The 20,941-nt window shown below is 27.5% G+C and overlaps 1 protein-coding gene across 1 annotated transcript; it reads right to left on the reverse strand.

Annotated features, from left to right (window-relative positions):
- Window positions 1–16,346: 16,346 nt before the first annotated feature.
- Window positions 16,347–19,671, reverse strand: LOC112287076 (uncharacterized). Its single transcript, XM_024529715.3, has 2 exons — window positions 18,157–19,671; window positions 16,347–17,964 (listed from the first exon to the last, which is right to left on the reverse strand). Exons 1-2 carry the CDS (start codon window positions 18,577–18,579, stop codon window positions 17,689–17,691), a joined length of 699 nt encoding a protein of 232 aa, XP_024385483.1. The 5' UTR covers window positions 18,580–19,671; the 3' UTR covers window positions 16,347–17,688.
- Between the last annotated feature and the right edge of the window lie 1,270 nt (window positions 19,672–20,941).

Below are 20,941 nucleotides of genomic sequence, written 5' to 3' on the forward strand. Positions count from 1 at the left end.
TGACTTAGTATCAATTAATGTAGAATTATCGAAAGAATATATAATCAATTATGATCCAAAAGATAGTACGAGTCTTATCAAGGAGAATATTATTGAGATTAATGAAACTACCTTACAAAAGGTATTATACCACTCAATTGGTGAACTTACAGTGGATGCTAAAGTGTCTAGTGATTTTAGATTGAAAAGCTATTTTAAAGGTGGCATGTCATCATTTGAGAAAAATCAAGGTTGACAAAAGGCGGAGGCACTTATATAAGAGCTTATGGAATAGATGCGTTTCGTTCAGAAGAAGTTGGGCTTAAATCGACATACCATGTACATGTCTAAATGGCTATTGTTTGCTATGGTAGGAATGCTGGAAGGTATAGTATTTAAGTGGGCAGCTTGTGTAGCTACTAGAATCCATGCGGAGATAGAAACCAGGCAGAAGACGAAAAAATTTGCATCTTTACTTTGCTCCAATTATGGGCACTAAATGATTGTATATATGTTGAGTCAAATATCGCTAGTAAGAGAGGAAAATATGCCTTCTCTAGTGCCTTAATAAAGTATTTGGAGTTTAATGGCACTGATAGCTAGTCTAGGGGTCGTTAAGCACAAAATTAGAGAATCAAGTAACTCTTTGAGAGAGGAAGCTATACCAAAGATTCTACCAAAGCAAGTTCTAATTTGTTTGGTAATGAAGATAGAAGCTAAAGTTTCAGTTTTGATAGACATCAATCAGTTAGCATTTTCACAAGGTAGAATATCGGAAAGAGTGAATGTCAAGGATGTTATATTAACTCTGATTTCTCAATTACAGCTTAGAATGAGTAAATTAGATGGAAAAAGAAATTTAAAGTAACAATTGGAGGTAAGTAGGAAAGAAATATGGGAGCAAAGTTACCAAACTAAGCAACAAGATTGAATTATCTAAGAAAATATAAAATTCAAGTTGTAATTGGAGTGTAAATTTGGAAAGGAATAAGAAGCTTAAAAAAAATAAAAAAAATGCATTCAACATATCATGGAGGACCAAAGGTAAGACCTAATCTAGATTTGGAGTATATCAATGCTGGAATGAAAAAAGACAAAGTATCAGTTAGAAATGGAATGAAAAAAGATAACTTTACTAGAATAGGAAAAGCGGACATTAGGTGAGCAGTATCATATTGAAATGGCAATATTATGGACAGAAATTGAAATCTTGAAGGCTTTAGTGACAAAATTGGAAGGTGATTTAGTCGGTATTGGTCAGTCACAAATATCTACTCTACTCTTTTCAATAATTGATAAATTAAAAGAAAAAAATGAGGCATTAGCAACACCATTTAGAAGCAAAAGATGTTAAGATTCTGTAATTGGAGGCTCAAGTTCGTGGATTGGGAGCGTATAATAAGGACTTATCACCGCAATTGAAGAGAAAGTTGATAGAAGTATCGCAGGAGGATGAGGACTTATGATTAGAACCGGAATTAGTGGAACCACTTACAGAGAATGTTGAGATTGATCAATTCAACAAGACAAAGGGTTAGAAACTTTATAAGGATTATATTGAAGAAGTTTATTTTTATTAATTCTGTGTTTGCGAGGATGCTGCACACTTAAGAGTGGAGCTATATAAAATGGATAAGATATTTTTTGTTTTATAATATATAGTATGTAGGATTAAAAGAAGCTAGTAAATTGATGAATAGATAGTTTAGAAGGCAAGATGGATGATGTAGCCAGAAAAAGTAATTATCATCAATTATGTAGTGGTTGGCATTTTGAGGAAAAACATACGTAGTTTGAAGAAGAAGTAGAAAGAGTTAGATTGTGATAGTCATAGGTCAGGGTAAGCTTGGTACTACCCCTTTGTTTCTTTGTTTTCTTACATAAGAAGAATAATAGATAGAATTTGAATAACGTGAAATGAAATTTTAGAATAAAAAAAAGATTTGATTTAGATGATGTCAAATAAAAAATTAAATTTAATACATATTGAATTATCAGTGGAAGATTGAAAAGTTAATAATTAAAGATGTTTGTGAAGTATGGATATAATTGGGAGAATTATAATATATTAAATATTGAGATTCAAAAAAAAATCTGTGGAGTTTGGAATTGTGTGAATTAGATTATTGGGAATGATAATTAGTTTTGGAAAATTGTAATGATTGGATTGTGGAATGTTTCATAGAGTCTTTTAAGATAGTATAGTATTACCTATTATTATCATAAGTTTAGAAAGGAGAAGAGATAGTGAATAGATAAGATAAAATTATCAATTGTAATATTTTCTTTGATAGAATGTGGAAGTCATATAGCATTCTTGGATATTTTAGTTGATCAAGAGATAATTAATTGTATGATTCTAAAGTGAAAACTCATGTAGATAGTCTTTTCATGTATTCAAATTCTCCTATATAAGTTTATTCTGATTAGATTATTTTAGACTAAGTAAAATAACAATCACAACTAGTTACAATTTGTTCACTGAATTTTTATCTAATAAAAAGTAAAAAATAAAAAATAAAAAAAATTTTAGAAAGATATTTTTTTAGCTTTTTAATAATATAAGAAATATATAAATCCAAATTACTATGAATAAGTTATGAAGATTTAAAATAATAAGTAAATAAATAAAAAATTAAATAAATAATTTTTATTTCAAAGATAACTTGTTTAAGAGATGAAGAGTTTGAGCCTCACCAAAGCTCACAAGTAGTATATATGGGTCTTTAAGAGAGGCCACAAAGCCTTAGTCTTATCTTCCTAACTACCTTCAAGGTGCTACAACCCATATGGAACTTGTGCACCTCCCTTCTTACAAGGACTACACTTGTTGCTAGTCCTCCTATTTTCTATTAGTAAAATCAATAATTTTATATTACTGACTTTATTATAGTATTTTAAAATACCTAATTATTTTAGGAACCTTTTGTGGCCTTCAAATCTTACTCCATTTTTTCATAATGGATTACGAAGTGGTAAAATTTATTTTTACAAAAGTCTTGAAAATTTCTGTAAAAATTCCTAAAACATTCTAAATGAATTTTAAATAAATTCTAAAAATTTGTATAAATTTTTTATAATATTAAAATAACTTTGAGACTATACTTTACTATCTTTATGATTTTTATAGCAATAAAATCAATTTTAATTGACTATAAATCTTACTTTCTATGTAAATAATTAGAAAGACATGTTCTTTCTCATGCTTCTTCTAGCTACTAACTAATATTAATAGTTTTTTTTTTTTTTTTTTTTTTTTTTTTTTTTTATTTTAAATTTTTTAAAATTTTTTAAAATTTTTTATAAGCAATAAATATATATAAGAGGCTAATATAAATATTTATCTTAATAAATATCCTTCAATACTCAATAATAAGTAAAAAAATACTAAATAAATTAAATAATTATCTCTATGACTTACTAAGACTCCAATTCTACAACTAATATTCTAATTTTCTATTTGTCTAAAGATTTCTATACTATTCACTATATATTATGATTCTAAGTACTCTAAATGCATCTTTTTATGTTAAAACAACTATCGAGTTGATTTAATGACTCACATCAGTAATGAAATACCTTTGCATTGAATATTACTTAAGGCCACCCTCACACAAGGTTGTTCCATATAACAAGCTAAGAAAAGAAAAGTCTTGCTTGAGATAATATTCAACTAAGTATTCTTTTTTTAAATTATTTTTATTATGTTTCTCTTTCCTATCAACAAGAGTATTTAAATAGGATACATGTTGATGAATACAAGATAATAAAAATTTAAATTCTACAAGTTACTTGTCTGGCTTATTTAATTATTTTAATTTTTGATTTTTAGAGATGCCATCATGATCGTAGTAGTTTTATGCACCACTCTACTAGGTCCCATAAATTTATATTAGTATAATCCTTAAAATATTTAGAATTGTTAAGAACTATCAAACCTCCTTTGCTAAACATTAGAACTATGACTCTTGAATCCAATTTAAATAGGCCTAGAAACCTTTTTGAAGAGTGTAAAGATCTTTCTTTAGAAAACCTTGAAAGAAGTTTAGAAAAATTATTTTTATAATCTTTGGTAGATAATATGAATAATTCGGATAAAGGGAGTGCTCATTCTCATCATCTATCAAAAAGAATAGATCCAAATAGAGGAGAAAGAGAAGAACCACCATCCATACCAATTGATCATTTGGTGCAATCAAAGAATTAGTTTATTTGACTTTTAGAGGAACTTAGTGTTGTACCTATGCTTCCTAACCTTTCTATCTTCAAAGATACAAAGAATATAGATCTTTTAGCCCATGTAGAATATTTCATAGAAATATTTACTATGTGTTTGATAATAGATGGTTGTTATTATTTAGTATGGTTTTCAACCACATTAAAAGAAAGGGCATATGACTATTATTGCAACTACTCCTTTGATACTTTTGTAAGTTAGGAAATGATCTAATATATCTTTTTAGAATAGTTTCGACCTAAAATAGGATAAAGTATAGCTTTAATTACTTCATCTTCTTTTAGATATAGAAAGGATGAAAACATTACATCATATATTTAATGTTTTGAATTAGTGGTAATAAGATTTATAGAAATCTCATTCATGACGATACCTTGAAGCATTTCTTCATTCAAGGATTTTCTAAAGAAGAAACTATTAAAGGAATCTTCAATACACATTTTAAAGACCTTATAGTAGCCAAATATGCAATAAACAAGGTAGAATAAATCAACAAAGAGTATAAAAGGTTATGGCATAAGGAAGACCACAATATCCTTAGCTTCATATCCATACATACTAGGAATCCTTGTGCATGAAGCTTCCAATTGCAAAAACAATCACCATTAATTCCTACAAATCTAGGAGTGTATCTAATATCTTTAAACATTAGATCTCTATCTCATTCATTGGCTTTGACCTATCCTATAGAAGATAATAAGTAAAAAGAGGATTTACAAAAAAAGATGAGGGCATCCTAGTTAGAATTCTAAATCCAAATTTTTTATCAAATAAAATTGATGATGGAACAATTAGCTAGACTGGTTAGAGATTCCAACCTCAATTGTCATCTACCTTCCATTAAATCAAAAAGACATACAATAGAATTATGGTATATCCAATGTAGATAATTAGGATATTTGGTCCAATTTTGTAACTTTATGCCTCAATAAAATCAACTTTTCTAACCATATGCCCTTATATACAAAAATCAAACTTTTAAAGACATAATCCAAGATAAAAAGAGTTTAATTCTAGAAATTAAGGTCCAATGAATCAAGCAAGATAATAAGTAGAATTTCATGTATTTTATGAGAAAAGACACACTCTTACTTAATGTTGGATTGAAAATCAAATAAAACATAGAAATTGTGGTAGTTATCATTTGACAAAATTTTATAGAAAACTAGATAGAATGATTCTCTTATAACCTCCACCTGATAATTATCCTCAATAATTATTTTGAAATTGGAGAGGAATACAACAATCTCTAATACCTAACAATCTAAAGCCTCTAAATTTGTATTATGATGATGATAATAATGGGCAAAATAAAAATGTGCCTAGTGGACTACAAACTAACTTCCAATATATTCTAATAAATTCTAGTCAAGGTCAAAATCCTCCTAACCAATCAAGACAAGGCCAAGGATCTTAGAATGTGAAATTTATATTTCAATTCATAAGAGAGTTGAAAGCTATTCAAAATTCTAGCCAATCTAATATTAGTCAAGTTTTTTTTCTAAAATTAAATTTAATAACCTTTGAAAAAAATAAATCAAAGAAAAAGAAATTACTTATGGTACTAATCCTAGTAGTAATAACTAAAATTCTAAAATCCTAGCATTGAATATAAGCCAAGTATTAATTCAGATAATCATAGTTGAAAAGGTCCTAAAATTCCTATGGTAAAAATCCCTCAATAATATAAAGATGGAAAAGAATTCTCTACAAGAACTTATAATTCATGGAATGATCTCAGTAAGTTAAAGGCAAATATCATAATTTTTTAATAATTGGATATTTTTCCAATAGTTCAGAAGGCGCTAAAAAATCATATTTCTATAAAGAATAAAAAAAGACCTAAGATTAAAATGGCAATAAAAATAGATGCCTATACAAAAAAAATTGAGGTGAAAGTAATTAAAATTGAAGTTTCTATTGTTGATAAAATAATACCTTATACCATTGTAGATGATAGAAGTAGTTTGAATATTATGCCTTTTCAAACTATGAAGAAATTAGGACTAAATATCACTAGTCTATCTCCCTTTGTTACTAAGATAACAAATCAAATGCCATCTATTCTTGTAGGTCAAATAAAAAATTGAAAGAGGTAAATTGAAGAAGTTATATCATATCATTCAGATGCATATATCAAAGATTCTTTTTTCTTGTTGCTTTGTAGGCCATGGTTGAAGGATTCAAAAGCCATAGTCAACTAAGGAGAAGACAAGTTCGTCATTATCTTTGATCTATAGAAAAATAGAACCAATTTTTTTATATGACCTATCCTTAATCATGAAAAAAAATAAAACCATTGATTCATTAAAAGATATCTAACAATCTAACAGACAAGAAAAATTAATAAAAGTGGTCAATTCAATTGATTAAGATTCAAAGAAAATAGAATGCTTAAGTTCCAACCTTTATCATTGAAAGGATGAGGAAAAATTAAACAATAGCTAAATGATCATCCAAACTCTAATTTAGATTTTTATAAATTACTTAATTTTTTGGAAGGTATATTAGAAATTGTGGAAGTCAAGGACATCCATGTCCTTAGCATTAACATAGATGGAATAGTAGAAGAAGAAATTGAGGTCTTTAAAAGAAATGATGACTTAATTCCATCTTTTAGATTTCAAAACACTTCATTGGAAATTTTGGTTGGCAATGGAATTGTCAATTATCTCCCTATATTTAGTCATTGGTATAGAAATTCTTCAATACAATCTTCAGTATGAAAATCTGAATGAAAACTTGTAGATATTTTTTATGAAAGAAAAGAGTCAAAAACCATTAAAATTAGAGCTCATTTGAATCAAGAAGAGATGTCTAGATATTGTGATTTGATTATGAAATACTAAGTTGTTTTAGCATGGTACTACAAGGATTTGAAGGATATACTACTTGAGATGGCTCAACACCACATTTTTTTTTTTTATTTCTAGTCCTTAGGTAATTAGACAAAAAAAAAGACATATGAACCCTTAATTCCAATTGATTATTAACAAAGTATTGGAAAAATTGTTACAAGTTGGTTTTATTAAGCCAATAGGAATAAAAAATTGGATCTTTGCTATGGTCCTTGTGAATTAAAAAAAATGGTAAATTAAGAATATACATGGATTGTAAAAAACTAAAAAAATACATCCAAAAAGACAATTTTTTTCTTTTTTTCTTTAACAATATTTTAGATAAAGTAGCAAATTATAAAATCTATACATTTGTGAATGGATATTTGGATTACAATCAAATTGCCATAGTCTTAGAAGATTGCCATAAAATGGCTTTTAGTACTCTTTGGGGTACTTTTATTTTTTTAATCATGCCTTTTGGACTTTGTAATTCTCTTTCTGCCTTCCAACAACCCATGATCTTTGCCTTCTTGGGTCTACTACACAAATCTATGATGATGTTCATAGATGATTTTAACATCCAATCCAATGCTAAAGACTATCTAGAATATATAGAAGAAACTTTAGAAAGATATAGAAGAATAAGAATTGCTTTAAAATTTGATAAAATATACTTGGTAGTCCAAAAAAGAATCTTATTGAATTATATGATTTTTTTAAGAGGGAAGATAATCTGATCCAAAAATAATAGAGGTTATAATTAAAATAAAACCTCTTACAAATGTTAAAGGAGTAGAAAGGATCTTAGGATATCTTAGATGGTATTGAAAATTAATTTCTAACTATGCCACAAAACTTCACCTATTATTAACCTCAAAAAGAAGTTGGTTAAGATTAAATAGACAAGAGATTCATTCTCTTGTCAAGAAACCTTTGATTGGATAAAAACAACATTAAGTTCCTACTTTATTTTAAAATTGCCTAATTGAGATCTATCCTTCTATATCTATTGTGATGCTTCATCCATAGTAATAGGTAGTATATTATGTCAACTAATGAAAGGTGGGCATGAAGATTATCCTATTATATTTTCTAGCAAAAAGTTAAATATAGCAAAATAAAATTATAATACCACAAAAAAAAAAAACTTAGCCATAGTCTTTTCTATGAAGAAATTCTAACATTAACTTTTATTAAATTTGGTGGTATTTTTTTTGTTGATTATATGGCCATCAAATACTTAGTCAACAAGGCAGATTTGAATGGTCATATAACTCAATGGATATTATTACTTAGAGAATTCAGGTATAAGATGGAATTCAAATTCAAAAGATAACATAATTAAACCAATCACCTTTCAAGGTTAGAAGAGAAATTAAGTCCTATTCCTATTAATGACAACTTGATAGATGCATTTTTTTTTTTTTTATCATTTCTGCCTATCCTATTTAATACAACCACATTATAGAATTTTTAAATTCTATTCAATTTTTGAAAGAATTGTCCAAACACAAACAACATAAGATTAGAATTAATAGCACTTATTTTTCTATTATGTGTATTTATTTAGCTTATCAAAGGCATTTTAAAAGAAGATTAGAGGGAGTCAATTGCATGTGGTAAAGATAAAAATTCATTTATTATATTTAGCTACAACTTGATTTAATTGATATGTCAATCAATCTATCTATCTATCTATATATACATACATACATACATACATATACATACATATATATATATATATATATATATATATATCAATTTGTATGAATTAAAAATAATTTTTAAATTACCACCAATTTAGAGTAATGAACTATTTTTAAAAATAGAAATTAAAATAAACTATGCAATATAGATTCATATATCAATGTTGGAAATTTTTATATTAAATTTTTTTTGTTTTCAGATTATTTTTTTATAAGTTTAATTATTAAGGCAATATTTATCAAAAAAAAATTCAAATGATATCTAATAAAATTCTCATGGTACTATTTAGTATAAAAGTAATATAAACATATATACGATTATATTTATACTCATATTTTGTATAAAAATAAAAACCATTACAACTTTTTTTTTAATAATTATTTTAATAATTATTTTAGTAATTATTTTTAAAAAAGATTTTATATTGAAGATTTTAGATAAAAAAGAAATTTTATAAAATATGTACATATATTTTTTATACTAAAAAAGATAATTACATGATAACTATGATTTTTTATTATAACATAATTTTTTATTTTACTTTCTAAATAAACTCATGATTAAAAAAGATTATAAATGAATAAAATACTATAATTTAAATTAATTTTACCATATTTAAATATGATCAAATAAAATAATATGATTATAATGAAATAAAGTATGGAACAATATTACTAAGAAACAATTTTATTTTTTGTACAATATTAGTACAATGGCAGATTATGTTGTATGAGTTTGAATAATATAAATTTTTTAGTTGGTGCTTACTTAGATGCTAGACAAGTCTTTTTCCTAGATTAAAATTTTCATTTCATTTGGATCATGAAAATTCTTAATTAGTAACAAATATCTTATATGTGAAAGGTTTAGAAAAATTATAAATTTTTGGATATTGATACTTAACATTTCCAAGAGATATTACTAGTCATTGCACTTTGTCATCCATCATATTTCACCAAAGTTTATATTACTATTACCACAACTTGTCACTCATTCATCAAAGGTTTTTAGTTCTTTTATTCTATTGAATTCTTTTATTGATATTTCTAATATATTTAAATATTTAAATTATTTAGAAATTAAGATTATTTATAATAAAATAATAATAAAATAATAATAAAATAATATATATATATATATATATATATTTTTTAAAAATTAATTTATTTTATTTCACAAAAAGATTTTTTTATACTTTAAAATACTATTAATATATAAAAAAAAATATACATAATTTTAAAAATTTTTACTTTTTTTTATTTAGCATTGATAATAGATAAAGGTGACTTATCAAGAATGGCAAGTTTTAGTAGCACAAATAAAAAATATTATAGTGGCATCTGAAATATATATATATATATATATATATATATATATATATATATTTTGTAACTATGACTATTTTAATCTACACCACTAATCATTACTAGTGCCTTTATTAGCTTAATTAATACATCTAAATCTTACTTCTATTTGATCATATTGTTGATTTGAATAGAAATGAATCCTTATTTGTTGTGATATTTGTTTATAATTCTTTTGTAAGTATTGGAGCACAGAACATAATATTTAATTATTTATGATAAAAATCTTTTAGAATCAAAATAGCTAGATGACTAAATTTTATTCATTACATGATGTCTTCTTTGTTAGTCAAAAAATTAAATTGTCCCTCATATTAGCAACTATAATAAATTTATAAAATAGCATAAGAATCAAGCCATATAGTCTACCTTGGAATACAAGTCTAATTTAGAATCTTCTTGAAGAGCTTCTTAAAACTTGGTCAATAAGTCATCTAGTAGCTTGCATGTAAAGACATGAAATGCTTAGATTTTAAGCCTTAAATTTGTTGAAGTAAAAGTGAAGGTAAGATAAGTTACCTTATAGAGGATATTACCTTAAGTAAGTTGCTAATGGTCAAAGAGTCAATTCTTGGTATATAGAAAGGGAATCCTATGGATATAGGTCGAGGTCAAGGACCAAGAGTCAAAGTCAAGAGGATAAAGTATTAACTAGGGAATATTTAAAGACTAGATAAGAGTAATTAGTACATGGCATAAGATATCCTCGAGATTAGTGAATTGCCAAAAGGATCCTAGGACCATGTATACAAAAGTCATAGAGTGGAAGTTGTCCTATTGAGTAGCAACTACTACTTATAAATACTGGGTGTTGGAAGTAAGACATATCTTACTCCATACTCTCTTTGTAAGCAACCTTGCTGATGCTAAGTGTTGTGACTTCAAAGTACTTGTTCTTCAATAAGATCATGCAAGTAGTATAAGTAGAAATAAAATTAAAGCCCTCTTTAATCTTAACAACTAATCTCATTATTTAATTCTTCTTATCGTCTTTAGGTTTTTTTATTTTTAATATTAATTATTGAATATATTTTTAAATTTTTAAATTTTTATATACATATCTTAGTCTTAGTAATAAATCACTTTTCACCTTCCAATTTAAAGATATTCTATCATATATCACAACTTGATCTAAGGCTCCATATAAATTGAATTTGTTGATTTAGCAAAGCTTAGGTAGTTGAAGTCTAGAGAAAATTTGATCATAAGACAAAGCTTAGTTTTGACATCTTTAAATTCTTTAGCAAAAATCTACAAAGAAGTTGAAAGATGTCAAAACTACAAAGCAATATATTAACTAATTTGGAAAAAATCTATTATACACATGGATCTTTGAAGTATTTAATTTATATGCAATGGATTACAAAGCTCTATATCTACAATATAAGATAGCACATTATCAATCTCTAATATCACAAACACTTAAGGTAGATAATGATATTTTTATACTTTTAGTTTTTTTACATTGCAATAAAGCCAACTATAGTTCACATCTTCACACAACTATTTTCAACATGTTTTAATGTGAAGTTAAAAAATATTTTGATAATTTTAAAGATATTAGAATCTATAAAAGGTTGTTTGTAACAATGTATTGTTATTAAAATTGCAATAATTTGTATTTCTTGGTTTAATTAGACTAATTTATCATTTAAATATTATTTTTTATTTGATGATTTTATTAATTTCATAAATTATATTTTTATGAATGGATTCTTACTAACATTTTAATCATAATAGTTTGTAAGTAAGATCTAATTAGTCAATGGTGATATTTGATTGTAATTTATTTAGATAAGAAGAATCAATTTATAAGTTTTTAAATTTGATTTTTAATATATTTTTTAATAAAAAACAAAAAAAATTATCTCTAATTTTTGATATAATTACTTTATTTTATTTTATTTTATATTTATTATTAATTTATACTATAATATATACAATAAGATTATTAATTAGGATAATAACTTTGAAATCTTATGTATGAAAAAAAATATCAAAAATATTAATAATAACAAGAATTAAGTATTTAAAACTCAAGAAATACATATAAAATAGTATAGAATTAGATAAAACTTCACATCTAATATTTTTTAATTATATATTATTTAATCTTATAATTATATATGAAATTAATCTATTAATAATCCTTTCAACCATTGGATGCTTTTAAATTTATATTTCCAAATTTCAAAATACAATTAACCTACTTATTATATAATAACTTCTCTTTAAACCATTCAATGTCCTTTAATTTACTTTCTTCTATTTTAAGAGCTAAAAACCTTATTTACTATAATAAATCAAATTAGTACTTAATTTGATTTATTTTAATTCTTGTTTCTTTTTTACCACTAACAATCTATCATAACACAAATATGAAGTTGTATTTAAAATATTTTTTATTTTTTTATTTATTTTTATTTTAACATTGTAAGTGCAAAAAATAAACAATGTTTTATTTAAAGAATGATAATAAGAGAATATTTTGTTATATATCATGATTTTGATACTAACTATAAATACTCGAATTTATTATCTTTTAAGACTTAAGAAAGAAATAAATATTTAATTAATTATATTTTATATTATAATAAGAAGATATATTATTTGTTCATATTACATAATTCTTTGAAGTATGACCATATGAAAAACTAAGAATTTGTAATACAAATAAACAAGTATGTTTTATATTTTTATTTTATTTTATTTCTTTAGTAAATATTTTTATAAAGCTTTTGATTTTTAGTTTAGACAAGCTAAATTATATAAATGATAGTCTTCATTTATTATTTAAGAAAGTAAAATAGATATATTAATTTATTATTAATATTCTTTCAATTCAAACATAAAAAAGAAATTTTTGATTTGTAAGTAATCTATAAAAATATATATATATATAAGCCTATAAGGTTAAATATAAAAATAACTTATGGATTTTATAAAAAGACTACAATATAAGTGTATAAGAATAAAAATAAATCAAAACTTATGGTTGTATCTATTATTATAAAAATAAAATATATGCTTATTCTAAAACTCAAGACGATAATACATAAAAATTTCTTATGATTAATTTTATAATTAAGAAGTGTGATCAAAGAAAAAAACAAATTGACAAGAAAAAAATAACAGTAAAAAATATGACTAGTTCAATAATAGATTCATATTATTTATTGTCACTTTTATATGCCAATCAAAATTTACCTCAAGACTTCTATAATTATTAGATAAAAAATTTGATCCCATTAAGGCTTATAAGTGGTGTAAAAAGGGAGATTTGGGCCTTGAATCTAATCTTCTTACTTACTTTTCAAGTTCTACAAACTCTATAGTACTTTACAAAGTAATAATATAACTTTCAATATACCACAACAACAAATCATTCATTTTTAAAGATTAATATTTTATAAAATCATTTAACTATTACATATCTATCACAATAATTCTTATGTATTCAATACATATATATATATATATATATATATATATATATATATTTATATATATAACTAGTAACAAATAAAGATTTAATGAGCAACACATATCCAATCATCTATATTTATATTCATTAAAAAAACTAATCATATCTTTAAAATATATTATATCTTATTATTTATACTAATAATATATTATTATATATAATTATTTATTTAACTAGCTATATATTAATACTACATTATATCTAATTTAAAGTATTATTAGACATTGCTTTAATATTTTCTTCTTACATCCTTCATTAATGTACTCTTTGCACAACCATGCAAATTCATTGTTCTTTTTTAGATATACAATCCTTTCCAAGGCAAATATATCCTCAAGATCTTAATCTTTCAAAAAATTCATTAATGGTGAGCTATCCTTGATTCAAATTCTATTGGCAAACTCTTCAATTTCAAAAGATTTATTTCTCGGCTTGCCATACCTTCTTTTTCCAATACATCTAATGACATATTTGTAATTATGGAAGCAATACCTTTAAGAAGTGACTTATCTAAATCAAATACCATAGATCCTAGACTTGCTACTAGATATGCACTTAATTTTATTAGCATAGTAATAATCCTCAATCCCCAAATTACATATGGATGAGCCTCACACAAGGTTTTATTCTCCAAATGTAAAGCAATATCTTTTTGTCTCTTAACTGCATGTATATTTCTTTTGCATTCACACATCATGTATAACTGCATTGATTTTAATCTCAATACCAAACTAGTAATCAACCTCTCTCTTCTTCCACAGTTACTTGTGGTAACATATACATATGAAGGCACTTGATGTCATTATGGTTGAATTGAATGATTGATTATTCTAGTTGCATTTTTTGAAATCTATACTAATACATTGTTTTGCATGTCACTTAATTTCTTGTCCATGTGCTTGTTAACCTTATGCACAACTTCATTTGTTTTTTTACTTATCAACTAAAATAAATCTTTTCTAATTTTCTAAGTTCATTCAATAATATCTCTACCTCTTATTACTTCTTTATTCTTAAAGCTATTGACCTTGTGAATTCCTTCTTCATACAATATTTAAATTTTATTTGAGCATATACTATATTCAATCTTAGATACTTTGCTTTGCTCTTTAAGCTTCACAACCATCAATATAGTCTCCATATTTGTATGGTGTTTATTCACAATCTTTTCTTTCGACATCACATCATCCAATAAGGTTTTTACCTCATCTCTTCAATGATCATTATGATCCTTTGGATTTATTGGCCAATGGTGTATATAACCATCAAATTCTAGCTTTAAAAATACTTTTTCAATCAATTGAGCTTTAGTAATGAATTGGTATTGTCAATTCTTGCACAACCAAAGTTCTTCCATATATATTGGTCTTATGATGCTCTTACATAATTTTATGCCTTAACAACCAAATGTTACTGAAGTACATAGTTCAAGGATATCCTTGATCAATTCATCATTCATAAATTAGAAAGTCTTTGTAAAATCTTAGGTAGATTATACCATGACATCAATATAGTCAACAATATGATCACTATGCATTACATCATTTATATGGCCACTATATTCTATTAATACTTCCATGCCATTTTTTATGAATTTTACTAAATTCTTTTTTAAACAAAAACTAGGATTTGATCCAAATCTTCTCTCAAAAACTACCTATAATACCAATATGTGTAGAGCATTTTGATTAAAAATTATTAATATAACTATATACTATTGTCCTTATAAAATCATAATATATACATTTGAATTTCTAACAAAAAAATGTCTATCTATTGAATGATACAAAAGTTATACATGATATTTGGACACGTGGAAAAAATCCTTGTGTGAAAAATGTCTGCTTTTGATCTTCAAATTTAAGGCAACAACCAATGTATACTATAGATTGATATGGTGAAGTTGATATTTCACTTCATACTAATTCACACTTCTCTTCATGTGCAATATTAGCTTTATCTCTTAAGATTGCTAGAATAAATATTCTTTTGTTGTTTGATTTTCTTCCACAATATTCTTTATAATATATATTCATTTTCATCATAACATGTACTACATCTTCAACTTCTATATGAGAGATTTCTTTTAAAATCTTCTTAAAGGCCTTCTTTCTTTCATTGAATGATTGTTTGAGCTCATATTTGAAACTTTCTCTCTTCAGATTCTCCTTAATATTTGTGATAGGTTGTCTTGTGTATACATCTAAGTAGTCATGAGTGATGCTAAAAATAGGTCCAATTACTTTTGAACCAAACCAATTTGGATTCATTATAATAACATCCTTCAAATCTTTGAAAAAAATGATGTGCCCTTTTTCATGCAATTGTAAAGCCGCTACTTCATATATCTCATGTACTTTTCTTGGAATTATATAAGGGATTTCCAATGTTCTTGATTTTATTTGTAGATACATTTCAATAAACCCCTTCCACTTAATGATGGATTTTAAAGAATTTTTTGTCTTTTATTTAGAAATTTCTTCTTCCATTTGAACACCTACTTCATAAATGGGAGGTGCTTATTTGAGCCTTTTTTGTACATCATTCATAATACATTCTACTAATGATTCCACCATTTCAATATTAGTACTTGTTATAATATATTTTTTCAATGAGACTTTAAAGAAGTTTAAAAATATATCCTACACACTTGCTAACATTTCTTTTATATGTTATTCAATGTCTCTATTCTTTGGCAACCAATCAACATGAGTAAGTACCATAGTCACATGTAACTTTTGATTTCCAAATGTTCTTGTATTAGATGATAAAACTTGCAACCAATATAAAATCTCTTCCTTAATTTCTCACAACTCTTCTCATTACCTTTACTTATTGTAAGCAAATATGTCAAAATAAAGAATCTTATACTTTCCACATCATTAAAATTGGGGATAATAAGATCATGAAAGGTATGACACTCATCTTGTCCAACCATGTTCCAAATTGAGAGGTTAATTGATCCAAAGTTTATTGAAACCATTTCTAATCTTTTGGTTCTTTCTTCAATTCTTTTTGAAGAAATACTTATTCATTCGGACACACTATATCTGAGGTAAAAAAATTTGTCTTTTGTAGGAATGACTTTCATCATTTTTTTTTGAATAGTTATTTTCTCTACAATATGGAAATGATCAATTAAGCATTATTCAACTTCAATGTAACAACAAGTGTAACATAATTTAAGCAAGATTTTGTTTATTTCTCTAACAATGATAACAACATGTTTAACTGTAATGGACAAGATCATTTCGAAATTGATGTATATATAATATAATTTGATGATAAAATAACATTCAACTTGAAATGTTAAGATAAAAAATATTTCGTTATGCCATTTAAGGTACAATTTACTTAAAGATTTTGTGACGATGATATTTTGTAATAATAATAATATTCTAAAATGATGTACGATATTAATTTACAGATGTTGGCTTACAAGGTCATATGTAGCAACTATTCATTCAAATTAAACGTCCATACTCAGATTTGTATTCACATGCTCTTTATTACTAGTATTGTACTTTGCTTCTTCATGAAATTAACACACAAATTTATGATGTGAAATTTTTAACTGTAGAGTGAAGTATTAAATTATTCAAAAATTTCACAATTGAAATTGATAATTCGTGTTTGATTGTAACTGTAAAGTAGATTACGAACACTGTTTGTCTACCAGTCCAACAGGTGTGAAGTATCTTACCTGCGCCGCACAGAAATAGCTTACATGACGACGGTTGAACATAGTTTCCAGCATTGATTATACGCCTGTTCCTGTTTAATATTTCTTCCACCTTTTCCTTCCATCGTCCTTGAAATTCCAAAATTACAACGTTTGTCACCCAGTAGTTGTGATCAATTATTTTTATGAACGTTTCCATCCATAGTTCTTCAGAAGGCTTTTTGATTAAATGCGGCATATCATAAAGAATTATGAGTGATAGATTTGTTGTGCTGTAATGCTTTCAAATTAGGTAGATATGATGGACTGAAGGAAATGGATAATGCGTTGATAGTTGTATTTCTTTGTAACATTTCTCCGTACGCGTCATAGAAAGAGTCGTCCTCGTGGTTTCATGTTAAAGATAAATAATCCCGAATATATAGTCTTTTCAATGATTCCATTTTGATTCCACCTGTATCTGGATTTGGTGTTGGTGCAGGGAAAAGATATTTTATGTTATTCTCAACCCCGATTACTTGAAGGTGAAGCTGTTGTGGCGTCTTGCTCTCACATATTCGCTCCAGTAGACGATTTATCCATTGAACATTCGCTGTGATAACGATAGAAATTAATGCAAGTCCTCTTCCCAGCATATTCGCTATTGCTTGTACCCATCCGGTATATTCCTACAATATAAGTTTATGTATGGGTTGTCAATGCATATTTCTTCCATCAAGTGAGTTTCAAAACTCGTCATTGCATACATTTTTCCAAAATTGCGACATTCATTTCTACATTCGTTCTTAACTATCAAGATCACAAATCATCTATACACTTGCCATTCTCGATATCTCGCATTATGTTCAAGTAACTCTTACCGGGAAAATAATTCCATCGTACGAAATGGCTATATGTTCCAAAGTAGCACACTCTGGTAAAGAAGTCATAAGCGTTTTCAAAATAGAAAACATATCATTCAGATCCTTAATCGCAACGACATCCTTATGATAAAGAAAAATCAAGTCGATAACAATAACCAGATGCTTCTGAAGGGAGTCCGCACAAAATTCTTCGACAAGTCTAAGTCTCTCTTCCTGCCTGAGCATATCTCCTGAGCGATGATTCATTTCTCCACAAGAGCCTTGTACAACTCCGAAAGAAAACAACTCTGGTCCTCGAATATACCACACATGCTTCGCATGACATAACACCCCAACTTCCACTCCACACATCTGTACCCAATGAGGCAAGCACAAACTGTCCATCTTCACAAGCAAACACTGTTCACTGTTAAGCAACATTCCTCGTCCAATTTACGTAGCACAAGGTCAACATTCACAGCCATTCTCGAGCCACCAGCACCAGCGTTCCCTGTGCGCAACATTTGCGCGTTGCACCTTGTGTGGAGCGCAATCCGCGTTGCACCGTAGCTGCAAAATATCCCCCGTCCCCACCCATCCAGATCTAATGACAAATTACAAGCCACTGCTCAGTCTTCGCCTACCACCCAATCCCGTCACTCTAACCACCTACTGCATTCATGCGCCAGCGACGATTTTGAAACAAAGTTCGAAAGGGCGCCCCCTGCTCTCCTTTTCCAGCTACACCTGCTCTCTCTCCGCTTACTCACGAGAAAATCTCCTGTCGAATGAGCGCCCCTTGTCGGAATAAGTCCAGATGTAAGTTCATCAGGTTACCGACTTGCAAGCAGCAACGAAAGGCTAAATTTGCGCCGATGCAAGAACTCTGGCCGGGACTGCGGACGTGTAACGGTCGGTTAGAGACAGTCTCTAACCTACACCGAAGATCAGTTACGAACACTAGATCACACTGCTAAATTGCAAGCTCGCAGGCCCTACCGCACCGCGAGGACGCACTGATCACAATGGAGGACGTCAGAACCAATTTGGCGAGCAGCATCAATCCGCATGGTGCCACTCTATTGCCGAGAGTAAACGCGTCCGCCAAACGCTTCTAACCCGTGCTGCTTGACACTGCGCCACCAACACACAAGCAGCTCGCTCCTGGCATCACTATCTAGTTATAAATAAAACGACCACAATAGGACACCTTCAAGTAGAACATCCCACAGAAACATCACAATGAAAAACCAAGACGCTTTCCACAAGGGACTCTGTAACAAACAAACTCGAAACTAGCTGCATAAATAGCAAGGTGCGACATTTATCCACCATCACGGAGAAAACCCCACCACCACAACGCCAACTCTGCCTGTTATTCGACCCGTACTGTGACGCACCAAGGATTGCAAGGATTGGTGCCAGCAAACTCAACGTATCCCGATACATCGGCGAGATCAATGAAAGCCCACGTTCGCGTGCACGATCGTCAACATGAACAATGAGGTATCAAACAAACCCGGATATACCGAAATGGTCCGAATCCCTGCAACGCATTTTTGGGGGAGGAATTGAGTACTTCTTCAGACCCCAAGCATGTGCTTTCGGGCAGATGTGCGTCACCCATTTTGTAGCAGATGCGTAAAAGTCAAAAGCAGAAGCATTCCTATTCCTGATGGCTACAGCAAAACATTAGTCTCGGATCCGATGTGTTTTCTTTGGTGTGACTGTATTCAAGCCGAACTCTGTTATCACCAGTTCCGATGCTGAATTTGCTGGTGAATAGCCGCTTCTCGATGCAGCTCATCGACGGTGACAACACCATTTACATCACCCACAAAAGGGATTGAGTTCGAACTACCGAATCCGAGAAAAGAAGTTCCAGCAGGTGTGTGGCCCATTGCCCTCATTTGTACAATTGTATCTTGAGATCGCGGGTATTGGAAAGCTAGAACTGGGTCTAAACACTTATTTGTTATAACATGGCTTTATGTAAATTTCAGTTGAAATGCAAAATCATTAAACATAATCGAGATAGATTAATTATACTTTTATGACATTAATTATTATATTTTTTTATACTTTTTAATCTATATATATATATATATGCATTTGAAGGATAAATATTAAAATAGAACTTTATAAAAATCCGAAGATAATTTATATAGTATGTATAATTTTTGTCAGTTCATTTTGTTGTGTTGTCATTCAAACTAATAAATATTGATGCTATTGACAAGAGAGTTCCACTTTTATGATATTGAGTTAATATTTTAATAGCCGTTTAGAAAAAGATTCTGACTTAATCACAATCTCACATAATAAAAAAATATGTATATTTTACAATTATAAACCTTAAAATCAACAATTTATAATATACAATTTGTAATTTAGAGTCTACAATTTTATTGATGCATTTTCTTCAGTTTTCATACAGCAGATGTAATAATAAATACATACAATTTCCAATATTTACTCCTATTTTTCATGTATCATCATATATTACAGGTTTCTTCACATCAACATATTGGATGTCTGCTTTTGTATTCATTCCATTGTGAATTACAGTTTTTATTTGTACAATTTAAGAATGGCAACAAATATGAATACAATCAAACCCCACATAACTAATAACCCTTACTTAATATCCCTTGCTTAATTTATAGCATTTGTTGGAACACAAGCTGTTCCACGGTTGTAAATTTATAACCTTGCTGTTTGCATAATTGAAGATAGTATGAAATTTTGTAAATTAAATGAAAAATGTGATAAGAAACAATAATATTAATCAATTGAATTCCGA

Source organism: Physcomitrium patens, chromosome 9 (assembly GCF_059467195.1).
Source record: "Physcomitrium patens ecotype Gransden chromosome 9, ASM5946719v1, whole genome shotgun sequence".
In the NCBI taxonomy this organism is placed as follows: Eukaryota; Viridiplantae; Streptophyta; class Bryopsida; order Funariales; family Funariaceae; genus Physcomitrium; species Physcomitrium patens.